This window comes from Oncorhynchus kisutch, linkage group LG7, assembly GCF_002021735.2.
Source record: "Oncorhynchus kisutch isolate 150728-3 linkage group LG7, Okis_V2, whole genome shotgun sequence".
In the NCBI taxonomy this organism is placed as follows: domain Eukaryota; kingdom Metazoa; phylum Chordata; class Actinopteri; order Salmoniformes; family Salmonidae; genus Oncorhynchus; species Oncorhynchus kisutch.
Window position 1 is genome coordinate 23705242 of NC_034180.2, and position 23835 is coordinate 23729076.

Consider the following 23835-nt stretch of genomic DNA (forward strand, 5'->3'; position numbering starts at 1 on the left):
GACCTGAACTGTATGTACCTGACTGACAGCCTCTACTCTAGAGAACTACAGTACTGAACTGTATGTACCTGACTGACTGAGTTTCTAGTCTAGTGAATTACAGAACTGAACTGTATGTACTGGACTGACAGCCTCTACTCTAGTGAACTACAGAACTGAACTGTATGTACCTGACTGACTGAGCCTCTAGTCTAGTGAACTACAGAACTGAACTGTATGTACTGGACTGACAGCCTCTACTCTAGTGAACTACAGAACTGAACTGTATGTACCTGACTGACTGAGCCTCTAGTCTAGTGAACTACAGAACTGAACTGTATGTACCGGACTGACAGCCTCTACTCTAGAGAACTACAGAACTGAACTGTATGTACTGGACTGACAGCCTCTAGTCTAGTGAACTACAGAACTGAACTGTAAGTACCTGACTGACTTAGCCTCTAGTCTAGAGAACTACAGAACTGAACTGTATGTACCGGACTAACAGCCTCTAGTCTAGTGAACTACAGAACTGAACTGTATGTACCTGACTGACAGCCTCTACTCTAGAGAACTACAGAACTGAACTGTATGTATCTGACTGACAGCTTCTACTCTAGAGAACTACAGAACTGAACTGTATGTACCTGACTGACTGAGCCTCTGGTCTAGTGAACTACAGAACTGAACTGTATGTACCTGACTGACAGCTTCTACTCTAGAGAACTACAGAACTGAACTGTATGTACCTGACTGACTGAGCCTCTAGTCTAGTGAACTACAGAACTGAACTGTATGTACCTGACTGACAGCCTCTACTCTAGAGAACTACAGAACTGAACTGTATGTACCTGACTGACTGAGCCTCTAGTCTAGTAAACTACAGAACTGAACTGTATGTACCTGACTGACAGTTCTCTACTCTAGAGAACTACAGAACTGAACTGTATGTACCTGACTGACTGAGCCTCTAGTCTAGTGAACTACAGAACTGAACTGTATGTACCTGACTGACAGCCTCTACTCTAGAGAACTACAGAACTGAACTATGTAAGCCTCTACTCTAGAGAACTACAGAACTGAACTGTATGTACCTGACTGACTGAGCCTCTAGTCTAGTGAACTACAGAACTGAACTGTATGTACCTGACTGACAGCCTCTACTCTAGAGAACTACAGAACTGAACTGTATGTACCTGACTGACTGAGCCTCTAGTCTAGTAAAATACAGAACTGAACTGTATGTACCTGACTGACAGTTCTCTACTCTAGAGAACTACAGAACTGAACTGTATGTACCGGACTGACTGAGCCTCTAGTCTAGTGAACTACAGAACTGAACTGTATGTACCTGACTGACTGAGCCTCTAGTCTAGTAAACTACAGAACTGAACTGTATGTACCTGACTGACTGAGCCTCTAGTCTAGTGAACTACAGAACTGAACGGTATGTACCTGACTGACTGAGCCTCTAGTCTAGTGAACTACAGAACTGAACTGTATGTACCTGACTGACTGAGCCTCTAGTCTAGTGAACTACAGAACTGAACTGTATGTACCGGACTGACAGCCTCTAGTCTAGTGAACTACAGAACTGAACTGTATGTATCTGACTCACAGCCTCTATTCTAGAGAACTACAGAACTGAACTGTATGTACCGGACTGACAGCCTCTACTCTAGAGAACTACAGAACTGAACTGTATGTACCTGACTGACTGAGCCTCTGGTCTAGTGAACTACAGAACTGAACTGTATGTACCTGACTGACAGCTTCTACTCTAGAGAACTACAGAACTGAACTGTATGTACCTGACTGACTGAGCCTCTAGTCTAGTGAACTACAGAACTGAACTGTATGTACCTGACTGACAGCCTCTACTCTAGAGAACTACAGAACTGAACTGTATGTACCTGACTGACTGAGCCTCTAGTCTAGTAAACTACAGAACTGAACTGTATGTACCTGACTGACAGTTCTCTACTCTAGAGAACTACAGAACTGAACTGTATGTACCTGACTGACTGAGCCTCTAGTCTAGTGAACTACAGAACTGAACTGTATGTACCTGACTGACAGCCTCTACTCTAGAGAACTACAGAACTGAACTATGTAAGCCTCTACTCTAGAGAACTACAGAACTGAACTGTATGTACCTGACTGACTGAGCCTCTAGTCTAGTGAACTACAGAACTGAACTGTATGTACCTGACTGACAGCCTCTACTCTAGAGAACTACAGAACTGAACTGTATGTACCTGACTGACTGAGCCTCTAGTCTAGTAAAATACAGAACTGAACTGTATGTACCTGACTGACAGTTCTCTACTCTAGAGAACTACAGAACTGAACTGTATGTACCGGACTGACTGAGCCTCTAGTCTAGTGAACTACAGAATTGAACTGTATGTACCTGACTGACTGAGCCTCTAGTCTAGTAAACTACAGAACTGAACTGTATGTACCTGACTGACTGAGCCTCTAGTCTAGTGAACTACAGAACTGAACGGTATGTACCTGACTGACTGAGCCTCTAGTCTAGTGAACTACAGAACTGAACTGTATGTACCTGACTGACTGAGCCTCTAGTCTAGTGAACTACAGAACTGAACTGTATGTACCGGACTGACAGCCTCTAGTCTAGTGAACTACAGAACTGAACTGTATGTATCTGACTCACAGCCTCTATTCTAGAGAACTACAGAACTGAACTGTATGTACCGGACTGACAGCCTCTACTCTAGAGAACTACAGAACTGAACTGTATGTACCTGACTGACGGAGCCTCTACTCTAGAGAACTACAGTACTGAACTGTATGTACCTGACTGACAGCCTCTACTCTAGAGAACTACAGTACTGAACTGTATGTACCTGACTGACAGCCTCTACTCTTGTGAACTACAGTACTGTACTGTATGTACCTGACTGACAGCCTCTACTCTAGAGAACTACAGTACTGAACTGTATTTCCCGGACTGACAGCCTCTACTCTAGAGAACTACAGTACTGAACTGTATGTACCTGACTGACAGCCTCTACTCTAGAGAACTACAGTACTGAACTGTATGTACCTGACTGACTGAGCTCTGCCTCCTGCTGAGATGTGTTCAGCCCAACTGTAATGGGGCCAAGTCTGGATATTGAATCCATTTACAGCAGAATTGCCCAAAACAGATAGATGATCATTAAATGGTCCTCTTTCTCTTTTTATTTTGTATTTGTATCTCTTTTTCTATTTAGTGCCATGGCTCCTCTGTCCATACACATTGCAGTTATCAATATTTTAATCTTTTTTCCTCAGGCGTTTTCTCAAGAAATCAATGCTTCCCCTCTGTGCAGTGTGACATCTTATCAAAAGAAAAGTCTTCTTTTATAAAGTGTTATTTCTCTCAGCGTTGACTCCGTATATATTTAAGGTTTCTTCCCTCTATCGCTAGTAGTCACTCAGCGGGATGAAAGCAATCTCAACTCCACAACCTGTGTTGTGACACGGCCTGATTAATATCCTGTGTTGTTCCTCAAGCTTTTTAAGTCAAATAATAGTTTCTTTGAGATTTGCTTGAGTCAAAATAGCTTTATTTTATTTATTTTCTCAAGCATTAGTTTAATTACAAATATATATACACAGTATTACTGTACTTGAAGTGAAAACCAGACACTCAAAGCTGCCTGTTTTGGAGTATTTGACACTAGGTACAGGTACAGTAACTCCCAAAATAAAGAAAACACTTAAATTAGGGATAAGTATATTGAAAGCAGGTGCTTACACACAGGTGTAGTTCCTGAGTTAAAGACATGCTCTGGTACTTTGGCGAATAGTAAGTATTTTTGAAACCTCCCGTTTTGGCCTGGATGTGTCAATGTGTAGTTCATACATTAATAATATATGAGCAGAATAACTGTATGACCTCAATTAGCCACAAAATCCCTGGATTGAAAGCGACTGTTTTCTGGAAGCTGTGCAGCGCCATTTTACCTACATTTACCCCCAGACACCTGGGCCAGACACCTGGGCCAGACACCTGGGCCAGACACCTGGGCCAGACACCTGGGCCAGACACCTAGCAATTCGAGTTTCAGCTAATGAGCTTCAGCGCTACGTCATTTAAGTGACAGCTAGCAAGTCACACACACAGCAGAGCCAGAGAGAGAACAATGATGTGGTGCACATATCTACAATTTTCAGGGACCACTTTTGTCTCGTGGGCGCTACATTCAGAACTACTGGGCTAAAAAGTGTACAAAAATACCGGAGAACATCTTTAATTAAAGAATCAACACCCATCATGCTTAGGGTCATGTATAAAAATGTCCAGATGCCCATTATTTTGGCTACCATGGCTAGAAGAAGAGATCTCATTGACTTTGAAAGAGGGGTCTCGAAGGAGCATAGGGCGTTTAATTAAAGGGTGTGTGTGTGTGATGGAATTGTTAGTGGAGGAATGGTATCACATCCCTCCAATAGAGTTCTAGACACTTGTAGAATCTAGGCCAAGGTGCATTAAAGCTGTTCTGGCTCGTGATGGCCCAACGCCCTATTAAGACACTATGTTGGTGTTTCCTTGATCTGGGATGATATATGATATATGATCATTCACACCTTCATTCTTCATACCTACAGTAGCAGTCCTCAGAGCACCTAGGCCTCTAGTACATGGATATTCAACCTGGGGTCCGTGGACCTCTAGTGCAGGGGGTCTGCGGAAAAATATTATCGTGTATATACAGTGCATTCGGAAAGTATTCAGACCCATGGACGTTTTACACATTTTGTTTCGTTACAGCCTTATTCTAAAATGAATGAAAACACTTTTTTCCCTCATCAGTCTACACACAATAACCCACAATGGCAAAGCAAAAAAACAGTTTTAAAAAAAACATTTTAGCAAAACAGAAATACCTTTTTTACATAAAAATTCAGACCCTTTGCTATGAGACTCGAAATTGAGCTCAGGTGCATCCCGAGAACCTTCCAGAAGGACAACCATCTCTGCAGCTCTCTACCAATCAGGTCTTTATGGCAGAGTGGCCAGACGGAAGCCACTCCTCAGTAAAAGGCACATGACAGCCCGCTTGGAGTTTGCCACAAAAAGAAACTAAAGGACTCTGACGAAACCAAAACTTTCTGGCCTGAATGTCAAGCGTCATGTCTGGAGGAAACCTTGCACAATCCCTATGGTGAAGCATGGTGGTGGCAGCATCATGCTGTAGGGATGTTTTTCAGAGGCAGGGACTAGGAGACTAATCAGGATCGAGGAAAAAGTACAGAGAGATCCTTGATGACAACCTGCTCCAGAGTGCTCAGACTGTGGTTGAAGGTTCATCTTCCAACAGGACAATGACCCTAAGCATACAGCCAAGACAATGCAGGAGTGGCTTCGGGACAAATCTCTGAATGTCCTCGAGTGGCCCAGCCAGAGCCTGGACTTGAATTCGATCGAAAATCTCCTGAGACCTGAAGATAGCTGTGCAGCGATGCTCCCCATCTAACATGACAGAGCTTGAGAGGATCTGTAGAGAAGAATGGGGTTATTTCCCCAAATAAAGGTGTGCCAAGCTTGTAGCGTCATGCCCAAGAAGACTTGAGGCTGTAATCGCTGCCAAAGTTGCTTCAACAAAGTACAGAGTAAAGGGTCTGAATACTTACAGTACCAGTCAAATGTTTGGACCATTCACGTTTTTTCTTTATTTTTTAAATATTTTCTACATTGTAGAATAATAGTGAAGACATCAAAACTATTAAATAACAGATATGGAATAATGTAGCAACCAAAAAAAGTGTTAAACAAATTAAAATATATTTTATATTTGAGATTCTTCAAAGTAGCCACCCTTTGCCTTGATGACAGCTTTGCACATTTTCTTAACCAGCTTCACGAGGTAGTCACCTGGAATGCATTTCAATTAACAGGTGCGCTTGGTTCAAAGTTAATTTGTGGAATTTCTTTCCTTCTTAATGGGTTTGAGCCAAACTTTCTGTCCAAAAATGATGCAGAAAAATTCATCCATGCTTTTGTCACTTCTAGGTTAGACTACTGCAATGCTCTACTTTCCGGCTACCCGGATAAAGCACTAAATAAACTTCAGTTGGTGCTAAATACGGCTGCTAGAATCCTGACTAGAACCAAAAAATTTGATCATATTACTCCAGTACTAGCCACTCTACACTGGCTTCCAGTCAAAGCAAGGGCTGATTTCAAGGTTTTACTGCTAACCTACAAAGCATTACACGGGCTTGCTCCTACCTATCTCTCTGATTTGGTCCTGCCGTACATACCTACACGTACGCTACGGTCACCTAATTGTCCCTAGAATTTCTAAGCAAACAGCTGGAGGCAGGGCTTTCTCCTATAGAGCTCCATTTTTATGGAACGGTCTGCCTACCCATGTCAGAGACGCAAACTCGGTCTCAACCTTTAAGTCTTTACTGAAGACTCATCTCTTCAGTGGGTCATATGATTGAGTGTAGTCTGGCCCAGGAGTGGGAAGGTGAACGGAAAGGCTCTGGAGCAACGAACCGCCCTTGCTGTCTCTGCCTGTTCCCCTCTTTCCACTGGGATTCTCTGCCTCTAACCCTATTACAGGGGCTGAGTCACTGGCTTACTGGGGCTCTCTCATGCCGTCCCTGGAAGGGGTGCGTCACCTGAGTGGGTTGATTCACTGATGTGGTCATCCTGTCTGGGTTGGCGCCCCCCCTTGGGTTGTGCCATGGCGGAGATCTTTGTGGGCTATACTCAGCCTTGTCTCAGGATGGTAAGTTGGTGGTTGAAGATATCCCTCTTGTGGTGTGGGGGCTGTGCTTTGGCAAAGTGGGTGGGGTTATATCCTTCCTGTTTGGCCCTGTCCGGGGGTGTCCTCGGATGGGGCCACAGTGTCTCCTGACCCCTCCTGTCTCAGCCTCCAGTATTTATGCTGCAGTAGTTTATGTGTCGGGGGGCTAGGGCCAGTTTGTTATATCTGGAGTACTTCTCCTGTCCTATTCGGTGTCCTGTGTGAATCTAAGTGTGCGTTCTCTAATTCTCTCCTTCTCTCTTTCTTTCTCTCTCTCGGAGGACCTGAGCCCTAGGACCATGCCCCAGGACTACCTGACATGATGACTCCTTGCTGTCCCCAGTCCACCTGGTCGTGCTGCTGCTCCAGTTTCAACTGTTCTGCCTTATTATTATTCGAACATGCTGGTCATTTATGAACATTTGAACATCTTGGCCATGTTCTGTTATAATCTCCACCCGGCACAGCCAGAAGAGGACTGGCCACCCCACATAGCCTGGTTCCTCTCTAGGTTTCTTCCTAGGTTTTGGCCTTTCTAGGGAGTTTTTCCTAGCCACCGTGCTTCTACACCTGCATTGCTTGCTGTTTGGGGTTTTAGCCTGGGTTTCTGTACAGCACTTTGAGATATCAGCTGATGTACAAAGGGCTATATAAATACATTTGATTTGATTTGATCTGGTTTGCGCTTAGTTGGACTATCATTGGTTTTTCAACAGGACACTGACCCAACAGACCTCCAGGCTGTGTAAGGGCTATTTGACCAAGAAGGAGAGTGATGGAGTGCTGCATCAGATGACCTGGCCTCCACAATCACCGACCTCAACCCAATTGTTTGGGGTTTTAGGCTGGGTTTCTGTACACCACTTTTTTGACATCAGCTGATGTAAGAAGGGCTTTACAAATACATTTGATTGATACATTTGATTGAATTGAGATGGTTTGGGATGAATTGGAACACAGAGTGAAGGTAAAGCAGCCAACAAGTGCTCAGCATATGTGGGAACTCCTTCAAGTCAGCATTCCTCATGAAGCTTGTTGAGAGAATGCCAAGAGTGTCACGCCCTGGTCAAAGTATTTTGTGTTTATCTTTATGTATTTGGTCAGGCCAGGGTGTGGCATGGGGTTTTTGTATTGGGGTGTGTTTTTGTCTTGGGGTTTTGGTGTTAGTATTGGGATTGTAGCGTAGTGGGTTATCTAGCAAAGTCTATGGCTGTCTGGAGTGGTTCTCAATTAGAGGCAGGTGTTTATCGTTGTCTCTGATTGGGAACCATATTTAGGCAGCCATATTCTTTGAGTTTGTCGTGGGTGATTGTCCTATCTGTCCTATGTGTACTCTCTGTTAGTTTGCACAAGTATAGGCTGTTTTCGGTTTTCGTTTATTGTTTTGTAGTGTTCGTGTTTAGTCGTGTTTACGTTTGTTTAAATAAACATGGATCGCAATCGACACGCTGCAGTTTGGTCCGACTCTCCTTCATCACAACTAGAAAGCCGTAACAAAGAGTGTGCAAAGCTGTCATCAAGGCAAAGGGTGGCTACTTTGAATCATCTCAAATATAAAATATATTTTGATTTTGTTTAACACTTTTTTGGTTACTACATGATTCCGTATGTGTTATTTCATAGTTTTGATGTCTTCACTATTATTCTACAATGCAGAAAATAGTAAAATAAAGCAAAACCCTGGAATGAGTAGGTGTGTTCAAACCCTTGACTGGTACTGTATGAAAATGTGTTATTTAATTCTACAAAAAAAATGTAATTTTGCTTTGTCATTATAGGATATTTTGTGTTGATTGATGAGATTTTTTATAATTATTTTTATTCATTTTGAATAAGGCTGTAACTTAACAACAAAATGTGGAAAAAGTCAAGGGGTCTGAATATTTTCCAAATGCACTGTATTTAAAAAAGAAGTGGTAGAAAAGAAGAAAATATCTTCTAACGATGTCAACTTTATTTCTCAACTCCTAATATTGAGCAATTTACACTCATTCGAGCCAATTACACTCACTGGAGTATCTGACATAGTCTTTGAAAAAGCACCAGTGAGTACCCATCGCGGCAAGTGCCGCTGGCTGCTGGTAAACTTTCTTGACTTGGACATAAGGTTTTTGCCAATGTAACAAGTGTTGAATTTCATGTAATATAATTACACAAAATCAGAATAGTTCCCATGTCTGATATTAGTGTACATTATTTTTGTTGTTGTGAGTGCCCCTTGTAAATGGTGCTCACGTCTTCTCCTTCTCTATTGTCCCTCATAAACATCCCATGCACCCCCTTACCTCTTCCCTTTCTACTGTATCCCTGTGGAAGTGGTAGGCTACTGTAAAATTGTCCCTTGAAAATCATTATCAATACGTTAAAACACTTCTCAATGAGTTTATATGGTCATTGACAGTGTATTATATTGGTCTCCCACCATTCTGTTGTGATATATATGCACATCAGTCATCTAGCTACTGTACTTTTCTCTGTACATGTCGTCATTGGGCTGGCATGGCTATTCATGTCCCCTTTCGTTGTTCATTTGAACTTTGCAGAGAGGTACAAGGGCGGCACAGCATTTGTTTCTGGAAGTTTTTCCTGTCATTATCTGAGAGGAAAAGATCAAGACCAACCCTGACCCTTCGGTCATCTCCACCGGTCACACCAACACATGGTTAACCTTTGTTAAACCAGCTCAACAGCTGTATTAGTCAACATATCGTTTGGAGATGCAGTACCTTTCTAGCTAATAGTTAGCTATGTTAGCGCGTATACTTACTATACCCCAGTATAATGTGGGGAGGGCAAAATAATGAAACACCATCTACCAAGTTCATTTTAAAATGCTGATTACTTCGCATTGCCCTTATCATTCACCTGATGACAAGACGAGGACAAATGTTTTGGGCTGATGCATGATGGGGGTCCCTGGGTCGCTGGTTTGCTTGGGGTCCCTGGGAAAGAAAAGGTTGAAGACCCCTGCCGTAGTAGTCAGTGTCTTTTTAAAGGAGCCCAGACCAGGTGAAAGTTAGACCCAGATCAGTAGTAGTGTTATGACAGTGTTATGCCCAGTGGGCCTTCATCTACTCTGGATGTATGTGTGTGTGTGTGTGTGTGTGTGTGTGTGTGTGCAGTGCTCAGTCTCTACCTTGAAGTGCTGCAGCTGGGTGGAGGCCTGCAGGTCCTGCTCTGCTTCCTGCCTCAGACAGGAGTTGAAGATGAACAGCTCTGTGTCTCTCAGCCACACCTTCAGATCCTTGATCCTGCCCTCCAGCCGGCCCAGCAGGCTGCTGGTATGAGGGGACAGGGCAGAGCGAGGGTCCTGGGATGGGCTGGTGCTCCCCACAGACTCCCCCAGGATCTTCTGAGGAGGCCAAGAGGAGAGGAGAAAGGAGAGTTAGAGATGGTGACAGTATGTACAATCATTTCAGAGCGGTACAGAGTACTGTTGTATCAATATACTGACAGCAGGTGGGAAATATACTGCAACATTATTGTGATCTGATAGCCCTCTCCGTTTGACACTTCTTTCCCTCCTGGCAATGCAACATTCTAGCAAAAAGCTCATGAAGTTGTCTATTTCAATAAGCAAATAAATGTGCAGATGTTGTTACTATCAACAAGTCTCAAACAGTGCTGATCATACCACGATTATTGCTACGTTCTAAAGATGAATGCGGCTAATTCTGGACGTATTTTCAGTACAGCCGTATATTCCGCGTTGCCTCTCAGAGAATCACACAGAAAGGAGTAGATAACAATCAGAAGCACAAATACCCTCCAACGATTTCCCAAATAGGACTCTGCTGAGCAATTTCCCCCTCCTTCTATAACAGAGCAAACAGCACCACGCTGTGTATAGCCCCAGCCTGACAGACACTGGCTGTGACCAAAATAGCACCCTATTCCCTACATAGCGCACTACTTTTGACCAGTGCCCTGGTCATAAGTAGGGCACTATGAAGGGTATAGGGTGCCATTTGGGACTCGGCCACTGACATGTGAGTGAGTTCCCACCTGCCTGGGAAATGAGAGCTACGCTATAGCTACTTTTGGAGCCAGAGTGTCTGAGTCTCACACACACACATACACACACACATACACACACACACACACACACACACACACACACACACACACACACACACACACACACACACACACACACACACACACACACACACACACACACACACACACACACACACACACACACACACACACACAGGGGTTGAACTCTGTATGCAGAGGAGCCCAATTGTAGAGTGGCAAAACACTCCATTATCCAATTAATACACACACTGGTTGGTTTAATTGGCAGTCCTTTGTGTTGGTGCTGTGTGCTGGTGGATGTTTTGCAAGCTGTAATGGAAACAGATGTGATTATGAGTGAGTGAGTCAGCAATGAAGTGGCCATTTTGGGGCTAGATCGCTGGCTGGCTGCACCCATTAAACACTGTGTGTGTTGATCCTCCATTACAGCTCTTTCTTTATTAGCCTCCACACCTGTGTGGCTGTCAGAGGACGTGTTAACGGCCGACCAGAGTCTATGACTAGACGGGTTTGACTTGCATGTTTTAGAGTCACTGTGAGAAACAAATGATCACTTAATACTACAGTAGTGTGATGTGAAATGATGGAGTAGGAAGTGAAAAATAGGAGAGGACACCTAGCTTTAAGATATTGTCAGTGAGGTGATATGAGTCACACATATCCCTAAACAATTCCACTGATTGGGATTTTAAATATTGATTCCAATAGATTATCTGTACCTCACAACTCCATAAGTGTCCTTTGGGCTTACTGGTAGCTGCCTCCCAGCAAAGAGCATCGTATTTGTTCCCTCCCTTAAAAAGAATCCCTCCCTGACATTCTCTCTCTCTCATTCTGTTTCATTTTCTCTTCCCTCTCCTCTCCTCGTTTGAATATCGATAATTTGAAAGCACCCAATGAACTCCAGATATAGCCATTGTTTTTGCCCTGTGATGAACAGAGCTCTGCAGAGAGAGAGAGAGGTGAATCCAAATGCCCTTGGAGGGTCAGGGATACAAAAAAAGGAATTTATTGCCACTTTATTTTGTTCTGGAACAGTTTGCAATCATAAATTCTTCATAAGCAGAATACTTCAGAGAATGGTCTGTCTTCATAAATATATACGACAGAGGACATCAATTTCATTTAATTCACAATTTGTGTCAGCACAGCAGATGCCAATGCCTGACTTGATAGGGTTGTTTAATATGCAATTGAGACGGCGTAATGTGCAGTGCAGGGAGCAGAAATTCGCAGATTAAACTCCCCGCACCACTGCCATTTCATTCTAGCGGCTCTCTGCCCGATGCCACTCACCACAGACCAAAGAAATATTCCTTCGCTAAACAGAACTTTGTTTATGCATGAGCATCCTGTTCAAAACGTCACACATTTATTTGGGATCTCAGTAGAACTTTAATCAGCGCTGATTGCTGTGGTGGAAGAGAAAACGTGTTCGTTTGTTGTTTAATTTCCAAACAGCATCTCTTTAGCTTGGGAAAGGAATACATATGTTTATCTAGCTGAAACCAAGCCACTCACACACACACACACACACACAGAGTCATTTCTTCTATGCGACAGTACGCATTGTTTTGCGTCTATGTATTCATGTGTTATAGCGAAAATATGTCTTGGAACTCACACATGACAGAAATGACAGCAGGAACATGTTTGAGTTGTTGGCATCTTGATAATTATATGTTGTTGGATCTGTGCATGTCTGCGTCCTAATGGTACCTTGTTTCCCATGAAGTCCATAGGCCCTATGGGCCCCTGGTCAAAAGTAATGCCCTACATAGGGAATAGGGTGCCGTTTGGGATGCAGACCATGTGGATATGAGAGGGTGGATATGAGTAGAAGCTGCTTGGGGTACTACTGGGACAGGGATACGTCCTGGTAATTGAGAGACCAGCAATTATATTTCTCATGTTCAGAGATTAGATGAACAGTGATTAACCTAAAATTAGCCTCTAAGAGCAATGCACAGTTGAACCCCAGTCGGTCCGATAAGGATCAACAAGCCAGCCATACCGTACCATTAACAGGATCATCAAGACTAGAGCAGGCAGGCGTCTCCGATCCGATACCATCTCCTGCTTCCCTGGCTGATATCCAAGATGGAGATATAGCTGAGCTGCCCCCCTCTAAGCAGGGCGGTGGGGGTGGATGGTGGGGGGTAGACAAGGCAGGGTACCTAGCTACTGTACTGTATTTGGTGTAGTGTTCATGTGTTGCATAGATAAGAGGGTTTGGGGGTGGAAGAAGGAGCCCCAGGCCTGTTCATCATTTCAGAGGCGTAGCAGCAAGGCTTTATCCTGATTCACTCACTTCAATTGAGCTGCTAGCCAGCTCCATCTCCACAGGGTTCCCTGCTAACCGAGAGAGGGCCAGCATCCAAAATGGCACCCTATTCCCGATATAGTGCACTACTTTTGACCAGAACCCTGCACTATATAGGAAATAGGGTGCCATTTGAGACACAGACAGACTCTCAGGTGGGATATTGACCCGCATTAGTGCACTGGAGTCTGAACGGGACTGACTGGGGGACAGGCAGGGTTGGGGCCTGGGGCGCGTTCCTTTTACTTTTACCTAAAAACAGCAGAACAACTGTTTTATTTATGCAGATAATGAGCTCCCAATGAGCTCCCAACAAGAAGGTTATATCATCATTTTGACCCATTCTGTCTCTTTTTCTGGATCCGGAGTATTAACAGTACAGAAGGTGGAGTAGTGTTACGGTGTGTGTGTGTGTGTTCACCTGCAGCTGGTCCCACTTCTGTGTCATGGCATTGACTCGCTCGTCGAAGTCCGGGGGGAGCTGTGCTCCGCTCCTCCGCAGGCTCTCGGCCCAGCCCAGGAGGTGTGTCTTCTTAGGGTGCCACATACTCATCTCTACACTGTTCCCCTGGGGACAGACACATGAGAGAGAGAACCGGGTGAGACATTGAGGGACACTGTCTGCACACTACAGGACGTACTGTGGAGGAGAGATACACAGCACTGTCTACATGCATGTCATCTAGTGCACTGCGGAGCATAGAGACACACACACACAGAGACGTGGGTGAGAGTACATTTTAACCGGCCTAATTTCCACCATTCATACAGAAACCGGTACCTGCGAAAAGCTAGTTAATTGCAGGGAAAGATGTCCGTTGTGAAAAGGCTATTTACTATTTGAGACACAATTGGCACACATTGGAGTACATAGTGTATTGTAGAGTTGCTCACAATCCCCAGCACTGACTATGTCATTCATTAAACTGGTGAGCACAGCAGTGCAGCCCCCTGCTGCACACAAAGGCAAACAGACATTTAAAATAAAAAAGCTCTGATATTTTGTGCCATAAACTGAGTGTCTCTCTGTCTCTCTGTCTCTGTCTCTGTCTCTCTCTCTCTCTCGGTCTGTGTTTATTTCTCCACCAACAAGGAATCTTACTCAGAGAAGGAAATCAGAGAAATTGTTTCAACAGCATTACAACTGCACGAAACTCATATTTAGTGTAAATAAACTATAACATTCTAAGATGGAATATGTTTTCGGAACTGACATTTTCATTTAAAAGGCTGAAGAAAAGCTTACTGTAACAGTACGAAATTGACACTCTTCAATCTCACATATTTTTGGTTAATTTCTCTCTTTCCCCTCCCGTTTCATTTTCTGCATCAATAGCTACTTGATTCTAGTTTTCGGTTGTCATTTATCATTACAGCCCAGCCACATTTAAATATTTAAATGTGCTCCTGTTTTTTTCCTTTTTTAAACTGTCGTCAGTCCAGAAACCATTTTTCATTGTCGCTTTTTTTTTGATGGAGATGGTATCACACTTCCTCTGAAGCCATTCATCCCTTTCAGATTTTTAATAGCGCCGCATGTAAAAGTAAATGTGTTACCATCTAACTATCAGGAAATGATCCAATTTATTTGTTGACAGCAAATATTGATTTTCCGAGTCTTCTTTTGTTTAAAAATGGCACATCATTGATGGAAAGTCAAAACATTGTAGGAGAATAAAGTAGATAAGTGATTAAAATGCATGAGATCCAGAACTTTGAGATTAATGCTGAGAAGGATCTTTGATCAAATACACTGAACGCACTGGTGAGTTATAGCCTCCAGTCTCTGTCTGAGCTAGAATAGCCAAGGATCTGCATACCTTAACATTGTGAAATAGCTCTGGTAAGATCATAGGATGAACTTATGAAACATGTAATATAGTACGCCTGTGCAATTGCTGTCATTATGTGAAAATATTCTCCTTTTTTTTTTAGTTGAACATAACATTGAAGGCCATTTTCATGACTTGGTGCTGGATGAAGACGAGCTTTAAGAAAATAGTGTCTAACTTAGTTGGAGTGACGGGTCTATGAGGGGTTGAGAGAAAGAGAGGAGAGGGGGCGTGGTGGAATGAAGTGGGGGGTAGGGGGGTGGAATGGAATGGAAAAGAACTGTGTGCTCTCCAAAAAAAGCGAGTCACATGAAAATAGATGAGGAAAATCAACAAGCAATCATAACTTTAATTCATTCCACATATTAATGAGTACGAAAGACTGGAAATGTCAGCAGAAATGCAGTCATACATGAAAACATTTAATGCATTTTTGTAGATTCATCTTATCCATTAAATTAAAGTTTGTTCAGAGTCTGTAACGTGTTGAGACAACAGAAGTAAGACTCCATGAAGTGAGTCGGATGCCTCCATATTTAAATGAATTTATACACAGTTATATAGTTAACACATTACTGCCAGCCACCACAAACCAGCCTCTATGAAATCTCACAGTTAACATCCAACAAAGTACAATGGACTCATAATCATACCAATATACTGTTTATTGGTACAACAATAACACACTAATAACAGGTGTATTATGCATATACATCATCATACTATCTAAATATATATATTTTTTAAAGGTGAAACATTACCACATATTAAATCATAAAGATGGCATTAATAAAACAGAATATTCACATATTCCAGGGCTTGTAAATACTAAGCTTGTAAATCTCAATGCTTATAAAGCCTAGCAATGGAATGGGCCACCTCTAACTCATAACATAGTGTGCTGTGGTGGTAGAGATTGACTCAAGAGAATCTTCCGTGGGGAATGTGTTCTCTTTAACCAACAAAGCCTTAAGAAAACAAAGCAGACAAATATGATAATTACTTCATCAATTTGGGGTGGGGGGCATCCTCACTACCTACAATTTGCTGTTGGCAGTGTCAAAGGAGAGGAAGACAGAGGCTGGGGAGAGGAGAGAGGAGGGAGAGAGAAATCCTCCATTGAAGAGAGCGAGAGCGAGAGAGCGAGAGAGCGAGAGCGAGAGCGAGAGCGAGAGCGAGAGAGAGAGAGAGAGAGAGAGAGAGAGAGAGAGAGAGAGAGAGCGAGAGAGAGAGAGAGAGAGAGAGAGAGAGAGAGAGAGAGAGAGAGTGCAGCTTCTACAGCTGATGAGAGAGGGGCTCTGTCTCCCTGATAGATGGACAAGCTCCAGCCATGAAAGAACAGGAAGAAATATTCAGTGTGTACTTAAAGAGAAAAAGGAAAACATCAAACCCTTGATTCAGATATAATTCTAGACTGTTTATGCAAAATGGAAGCGCTAAGTTGTTGAGTTGTTTTGTGTGTGTGTGTGTGTGTGTGTGTGTGTCTGTGTACTGAAAATCACCCCGTTGAAAAAATTCTGCTCTAACGGGTCTGGAACAAAAGGCCTTGAAACACTGTTAATTGTCACCATGGTGACCAGAAGAAAAAGCCATTTTACAACTGGTATAGAAGGCTCACATTGAGCTCACAGTGAGTCAAGCATTTTTCTTTTTTTCCCTGCTTAGTGTTTAAGAACAAGGTGCCCAGTCACTCTGGGGTCAGCTACAGACCCAGGAGAATTTCCACTGGCCATTCCAGATTTCATCTAGTGTGGAATCATTCTGTTTTTAATGAGACACACAAGAGAAGAATAAACCTTTACATCATAAAAAAAAAAGTTTTTAAAAGGAGCAAACAAATTGAACAAGCAATATGATCATTCAGGGAACCATGAATTTGGAGAAAAGATTGAGTGAAGAGTAGGATGCTATAGGCACAAGGAACCAAGGGAATTCTGACCCTGTCATAACTGTGGACAGTGGTGATAACAATAGACGAGCAGACACGCAGTTTCAAGACATTTCTGCCTCCCTCTTTCCCTCCTTCCATCCAAAGAGGATACATTACACAGATTTCCAAAGTGCTAATGAGAAATACAAGAGGATCAATAGACAAAGAAGTGCCCAGTCAGCCCACAGATTGGAAAAAAGAAAAAAGGAACAGCAGGGTCTTTTACAGAAAATGTTTCATGTTAGAAAAAAAGACTTGCTGCTGGACATGTACGGGGTTACAATAGCTTCTCCTTTCAAATTCTATGATCAGGGTCAAAATAATATTTTTCTTCTGTTTCTAACAACTGCTCTCAGTTGGACGTGTATTGTTGAATAATCGTTGGTCCTGTCCCTACAACACGGATAGGGAGAGAGAGTGTCTCTCTCTCTCTCTCCCTCCGTCCCTCCCTCCCTCTCTCTCTCTCTCTCTTTCTCTCTCCCTCCCTCTCTCCCTCCCTCTCTCTCTCTCTCTATCCCTCTCTCTCTCTCTCTCTCCCTCTCTCCCTCCCTCCCTCTCTCTCTCTCTCCCTCTCTCTCCCTCTCTCTCTCCCTCCCTCTCTCTCTCTCTCTCTCTCTCTCTCTCTGGTGACCCCATAGGCAGCCCATGTCTAATGCCATTCAGTGACAAACAAAGACAGTCTTTATCCCAGCCCTGGGTTCTAAGCTCAGCTGCATGCAGTGTGGAGGAATCTGAGAGAGCCCGATGAGAGAGGGGAGGGGCGGGAGAGAGGTCCTCAAAACCCCAGCCCACGCCGCTCCACTCCTCTTTTCTCTCTTCTTTACCAGATTTTTCTTTACCAGACAAACACAGGAAACAATGCAATCAGCCAAGACCACAATGTTTTAGTGAGTGAGGGAAAAAAAAAAAAAAACGTGGATGGCTATGGAGTTTTGGCTCTGCCTGGCTAGGCCTCAGTGACAAGGCCAAGAAGGAGTGTTTGGCTGGGTGGTAGGCATCGCTAAGCAGCCCAGTTTGTTTAATCACAAGTGCATATCCTACAGGAAACTATAAACCAGCCAGCAGAACACACTGGGAGGGTTGTTAAACTGCCACCTGTGTAGTTTAATAGATAATCATTCACGGTAAAACACTGCATAAGAGCAGTAGACTGCTCAGTATACTGTATTAACTTTGCTTCACAATTTGCCATGTAAATGAATATCACACTGGCCTGATCAGTATAAATGTGTTACCTTTGATGGAGATGGGGGGAAAAATTAAAATCTGCAGTGTCATTTGAAATTGGCAGAACTGGCCGAGTAAATTACATTTGAGGATTTTGAATGGTTTTCTTTCTTCTAGCTTATTCCATTTGCATTAGCTGAGAAATCATATTACATAGCCCATGCATTGTTAATTGGTCCTTTATTGCATTATCCATGATATAAATTAAATGACAAATATTAAAATGAATTGCAAATCCACTAATAGAAGATCATAAGACAATCTTTTTTAAGTATTACTCATTAATAATTGAATTGTAATTATATCACCAGCAGTCTGCGCTGCAATGGAGCAGACATTTTATATATCCACGTGGAAGGTTTTCCCTTCACAGTCCCTCTCCTCTGCTTCCCTCTCCTCTCCTCTCCGTCCAGTGGGGCAGTCTTATTGTGACTGATGTGGGGGAATCATGGAGATTCATTAAGACCCTATGGAATGATGGAAGCGAAGGAGGGAGGAGGGAGGGAGGGAAGAAAGAGAGACGTTTTCTCCTCTGGTCCTCTTTCTAGACGCCTTGCGTCCTCCCTGAAAAAGACCAGCCTCCTACGCAGGATGAGGAGCTCTCGCTCTGATACAGAGCAGCCCCTAGAAAAGTGACTCCTTTGTCAACAGAATACAAGAGAAAGTTTATTTTGTGGAGGAGGACCATGGAGAGAGAGAGAGAGAGAGAGAGAGAGAGGGAGGGGGGAACGAGTGAGAGAGAGGGTGGAGAAAAATCCCTCCCTCCATTTTCTCTCTCTGTCTCAGTCCTAACCAAGCATTTCTTAGCAGACAATTAAGTGTTCCTATTTAAAGATCATTAAAAAGCCTTCCTTGGAGCGGCTAGGAGCCTGGCTGACTGAAAATAGTTAAATTCCTCCTTTTAGCCCTGTCCATCCATGGGGGAAGGAGTGAGAAGAGAGAGAGAGAGAGAGAGAGAGAGAGAGAGAGAGAGTTGGGGGGGGGGGGCTGAATTGAACTGAATGAAAAGAAGCAGTTGGAAAATAGCTGCAATCATTTAATGCAGATGACCTCTGACAGAGTGGCCGCTCCTCTCTTTCCTCTTCTCGCTCACTCTCACTCCTTCCTGTCTCTCTCCTTCCTCTCTCGCCGTCTCTCTGGCAGCCAGAATTTGCATGGGCTCTGTGCGCAGAGGAACAATGTAACCTAAATGGTAGACAATCTTTATTCTAATGAAGTGGGTGTCAAGGTCAATGTAAAACTGTGATGATAAATGGCGCACCACTAGGCACCGGGAGTCACGCAGGCATTATGCTGCTTTCACATTAATTGTAGAGTGAAATCCAGAGTGAATTCCCCTATACAAAAAGGCCTGCTGTTGGCAGGGAGGGAGCAGGGTGGAGGCAGGGGGGTTGTAGAAGAGGCGGCTGGGAGGGAGGGACTCTATGGACGGGAAGACGATGCTGTAATGTCTGGGAAGGGAAGAGGACATCCGTGGACATCTATGCTGGGATTGTGCCTAAGGTATTTGACAGGCCGAGCACTGAGGGTCACAGTGCTCTATAATGAGATACTGAATGTGTCTTATAAATGTCAGATGGTTGAAAATGAATACATTGTCAAAGATGCAAACAAATCACTATGAATTGTGACAGCATGGAGTAATGAAAAGATAGAAGTATTTTATGTGGCCATTTCTGTAATGTCTGCTCACTTCTCATATAGTCATATATCTACTGATTGTATAGAGCACATGCACCTATACTTCTAGGAGGCAATATGCTTCAGCTAAAGGGGAAATAGGTCTAACACCATCCATCCATGCATGGAAACCTCTGATACAACAGGAACCTTGAGCTAACACAGAACAGTTAGAGTCAGAATCACCGAAGCCTGCTTTCCCTTTATGATGACTGACAGAACAAAACCTTCTAAACGCACCACCAACATCCCCCTAGGACCAGATGAAATCCTGATTAATATAACAGCGTTGGAAAAGACCCAACAAAAATTCTTTACAACGCTGTTACTTGACCCTGGTAGTGTTATATTCAATATTTCTCCTCAGTCTGAGTGAGTGTCTTTGAAGGACTGCTAGAGCTGCTTCTACACATTTCCTCAAACAGCAGGTGAGACAGAGGGGCATCCCTGAGGAGTTCTACAACACTGCAATGCTGGCTCAGAGCTGGGGAAACTACTTCACAGAGCAGAGAACGCACCTCCAAACTGAAACTCTCACAACCCCAATACACCTAGAGTATTACAAGTTCCAAGCCCTGACACTTTTATGTGGGAGCTTAAAGTGATTTAACATTTCCATGTGTTTTTAAAAATGTTAAAACCCATCACAGTTTTTGGGGGTATTTTTTCCAAAACCCGCCCCAGAAAATAAAATGAAGAAAAACAATGAAAATGTTGAAATGTTTATATGAGGATGGAGCAACATGATGCAACAATTACATTGGAAATTAGGATCGGCTCATAGCTTTGTGTAATTTCTGTGTTCTGAAGCATGGAAATGTAATCTGTCATTAATTAAGGAATGTTTTCTTCGTTCTCTGGCTTGGTATCATTTTTCTGTGTGTGTCTGACTGTCAGGTTGGCTGGAGCTTACTTTAAGTGGAAGACAGAGTGTGCATCCCAAATGGCTCCCTATTCCCTATATAGAGCACTACATTTGACCAAATCCCTATGGGCCATGGTACTACATAGAGAATAAAGCGCCGTATGAGATGCATACAGATAGTGTTTCGGGGGATCTGGCTGGCAGATCAATCCTGGGGTGTAATCATTAGTCCACGCAGTTGCAAAACTGAAGTTTCTATTGGACAAATCCAGTTAGGTCCCGCCACGTTTCGTTTGCTTCCGTTCAATAAATGTTTTCGAAACAAAAGTAGTGCACTATTCAGGTAATAGGGTGCCATTCCGGACACCAAAAGTGCACTACATACGGAATAGGGTGTTATTTCAGACACAGACCGGCAGGTTTACGCTCTTGTTTGTAATGAGCCAGCCACCGTCTTCCTATAGTAGCTTCAGGGTGGGCGAAGGAAGGCTGGCCGTCCCCACCCTGATTAGAATGTCACTGCTGACTTGGTGGCTAACAATGAATACAGCAGCAGCAGACACCACCTTGGGAAACTTGCTGATATTCAAATATACTAGAAAAAGTCACGCTGTAGCTCTGTTTCCAAAGTATGCTTCATGGTTGGTTTGTACATGTTGTTTGTTATTTAATTGGGGAGGGGCTCCATCTCTGAAGAGAGAGAGAGAGAGAGAGAGAGAGAGAGAGAGAGAGAGAGAGAGAGAGAGTACAGAAAGTGCAGTGAAGTCTATAGGGCAGGTGTTTGTCTGCTACTGGCTAGCTGCGCACTCTGAGGCCTTGCCTGGCCGTTCTGTCCAGCGTTTTGGAGCGTGGCCAACTAAATGAAAGGAAAAAGAGACAACCGTGTTGTTTGCCTTGTCATTCAGAGCAGCTAACAGTTCTCTTCAGGAGTAATGAAAGAGGGCCAAGATTACATCACTACATCAAAATGCCATTAAAATCATCATTCAGCCTAAAAGCAATCCAAAATCAAGCCAACCATCTGTAATATGTCCCCTAATATGTTGGTGGTATACCGACGCAGTGCATTCTCCCTTTCCCTCTGCAAACCTCAGTGCCATGGAAGTTTTTGCTAACAATTAGAGTAGCAAGCCCAACCCCCCACCAATGCTTTCATGCTGTATGAGTAAACTTTGCAAAGTTCCCACAGTGCTTCTTCTGGATGAAATGCTAATGCCGCTCCATTGCCTAGCTACAGGGAAATGCTATTTTTTTCAATGGGCTAACAGAGAGAGAAAGAGGAGGGAGAGAGAGTGACGAGAGAGACGAGAGGGGTAGAGAGAGAGCAAGACGGAGAGAGAGGAGAGAGGACTAAAGAGACTCACAGAGAAAGCGAGAGAGAGAGAGAGAGAAAGAGGAGACCGGGGATAGAGCATAGAGAGGGGTAGAGAGATAGGACATAAGCTGCTACTAGTTTTCAGAGGCATGGCCCAGAAAAGAAACAGCAGGCTTAGGAATTCTAGCCACCACCATACCAGTCAGTGACCAAACCACCAGCCCTCCCTCCCTCCATCTCCCACCATCTCCCACCATCTATCCCTCCCTCCCTCCATCTATCCTCCGTCCCTCCATCCATCTATCCCTCCCTCCCTCCCTCCATCCATCTATCCCTCCCTCCCTCCCTCCCTCCCTCCCTCCCTCCCTCCCTCCCTCCCTCCATCCATCCATCCATCCATCCATCCATCCATCCATCCCTCCCTCCCTCCCTCCCTCCCTCCCTCCCTCCCTCCATCCTTCCATCCCCATCCACTATCCAGTAAACCCTCCACTCTCCCACTCCCTCTCAGAGAGTCTGTCATGCCTGCCAGCCACCAAAGCTCTCAGCATATTGACTCAACCTGTTTGCCATTCTATGAGTAAAAGACCAAATAGACGTTAAAACATCACTAATACTGAACATGGATGGTTGGTTTCTGTATGAATTGCAGACAAATTGAGTCAGATTTTCTGGGTTACATGCTATTTCACCAGGATTGGATATGAAATACCAACCGTTAGTGCATGTTGAATTACAGGCAAGTGTATATACTGTATTCTAAAATGATAGCAATGTATGGTAACACTTAATTTGGATAGTCAGTCCATCTGTAGATGTTCTACAGACCATCTACACAATCAGTAACATTTCAACAAACAATCTACTAGCTCTAACCTTTATCAAAACCTTAAACTTAACTCTTACCCTAACCCTTATTTTAAACCTAACCTTGACCTTAGCAAGCTGTTGCTTGTCAACAGATTGTTTGTGGATAGTATGACCATCTGTAGAGCATGTATAGATGGACAATCCAAATGCTATCCAAATAAAGTCTGACCCAATGTAGTGTGTTGTCTGGACCTCATTTATCATTCCCTCTCTCATACAACATGAACACATGTAAATGATTATTTCTGAAGGGGATGTTTTTTCTTGCCTCTGAGAGTCTAACCTTTGCATTAGTAGCACTGTGTTCTCTCTCTCATAGCTCTGTCTCTCTCCTGGGTGTGAAAATCACTAGGGCTGCGTTCAGCCGCAGTGTTATTGATGAAAAAGCAACGAGCCAGTCGGGGCAATGCTTTATTAATTAATCTCCTAATTCCCAGGCCTGAATTTAGCCCAACTAGACAGACTTGTAAATGATATGCTTTGCTCTTGTCAACAAAGATATTTGTATTTCTGAATTATGCATATGGTATAATGGGACTCCATCAGAAGTGCTGACAACAAAATATTTGGAAACTACAAAATTCACAATCTCAAGGGCTTCAATTCCCTATTTCCTGCCTAGATTTTATGAACTGCCAACGAAGCCTATATTTGATATGGAGAAGGTTAACTGTCAAATCATTTTAGGCCTGCTACTGATGTCTTGGAATAAACAAACAAACACACACAAGAAAGCCTTCAAAAACCCAATTAGCCTACCTAATATTTGGCAAAATACAGAATTATACACAGGTCTTTGAGCAGGTGTTTGAGCATACTGTAAATCCTATAACCCTATATGTAGCCTATTTTATATGTAATTCTTTATGGATTATTTGTGTAATTCTATATGTTCAATGGTATGTTTAGGTTGGGTCACAACGCACTGGTTCGAGGTCTCTTACCCAAACTTTCCCCTCTCCCACTGTCTAACCTTGCCATGTAAAGTGACTGGCTGGTT

At 43.4% G+C, this 23835-nt stretch overlaps 1 protein-coding gene across 1 annotated transcript in view; it reads right to left on the reverse strand.

Moving 5' to 3' along the window:
• Positions 1 to 23835, reverse strand: part of LOC109894815 (A-kinase anchor protein 6) — a 180977-nt gene that overhangs the window by 33314 nt on the left and 123828 nt on the right. Inside the window, exons 10-11 of the mRNA XM_031828242.1 lie at positions 13538 to 13684; positions 9889 to 10104 (exon numbers count right to left, since the gene is read on the reverse strand). Of these exons, the coding sequence (XP_031684102.1) occupies positions 9889 to 10104; positions 13538 to 13684 (363 nt within the window). The remainder of the gene's footprint in view (positions 1 to 9888; positions 10105 to 13537; positions 13685 to 23835) is intronic.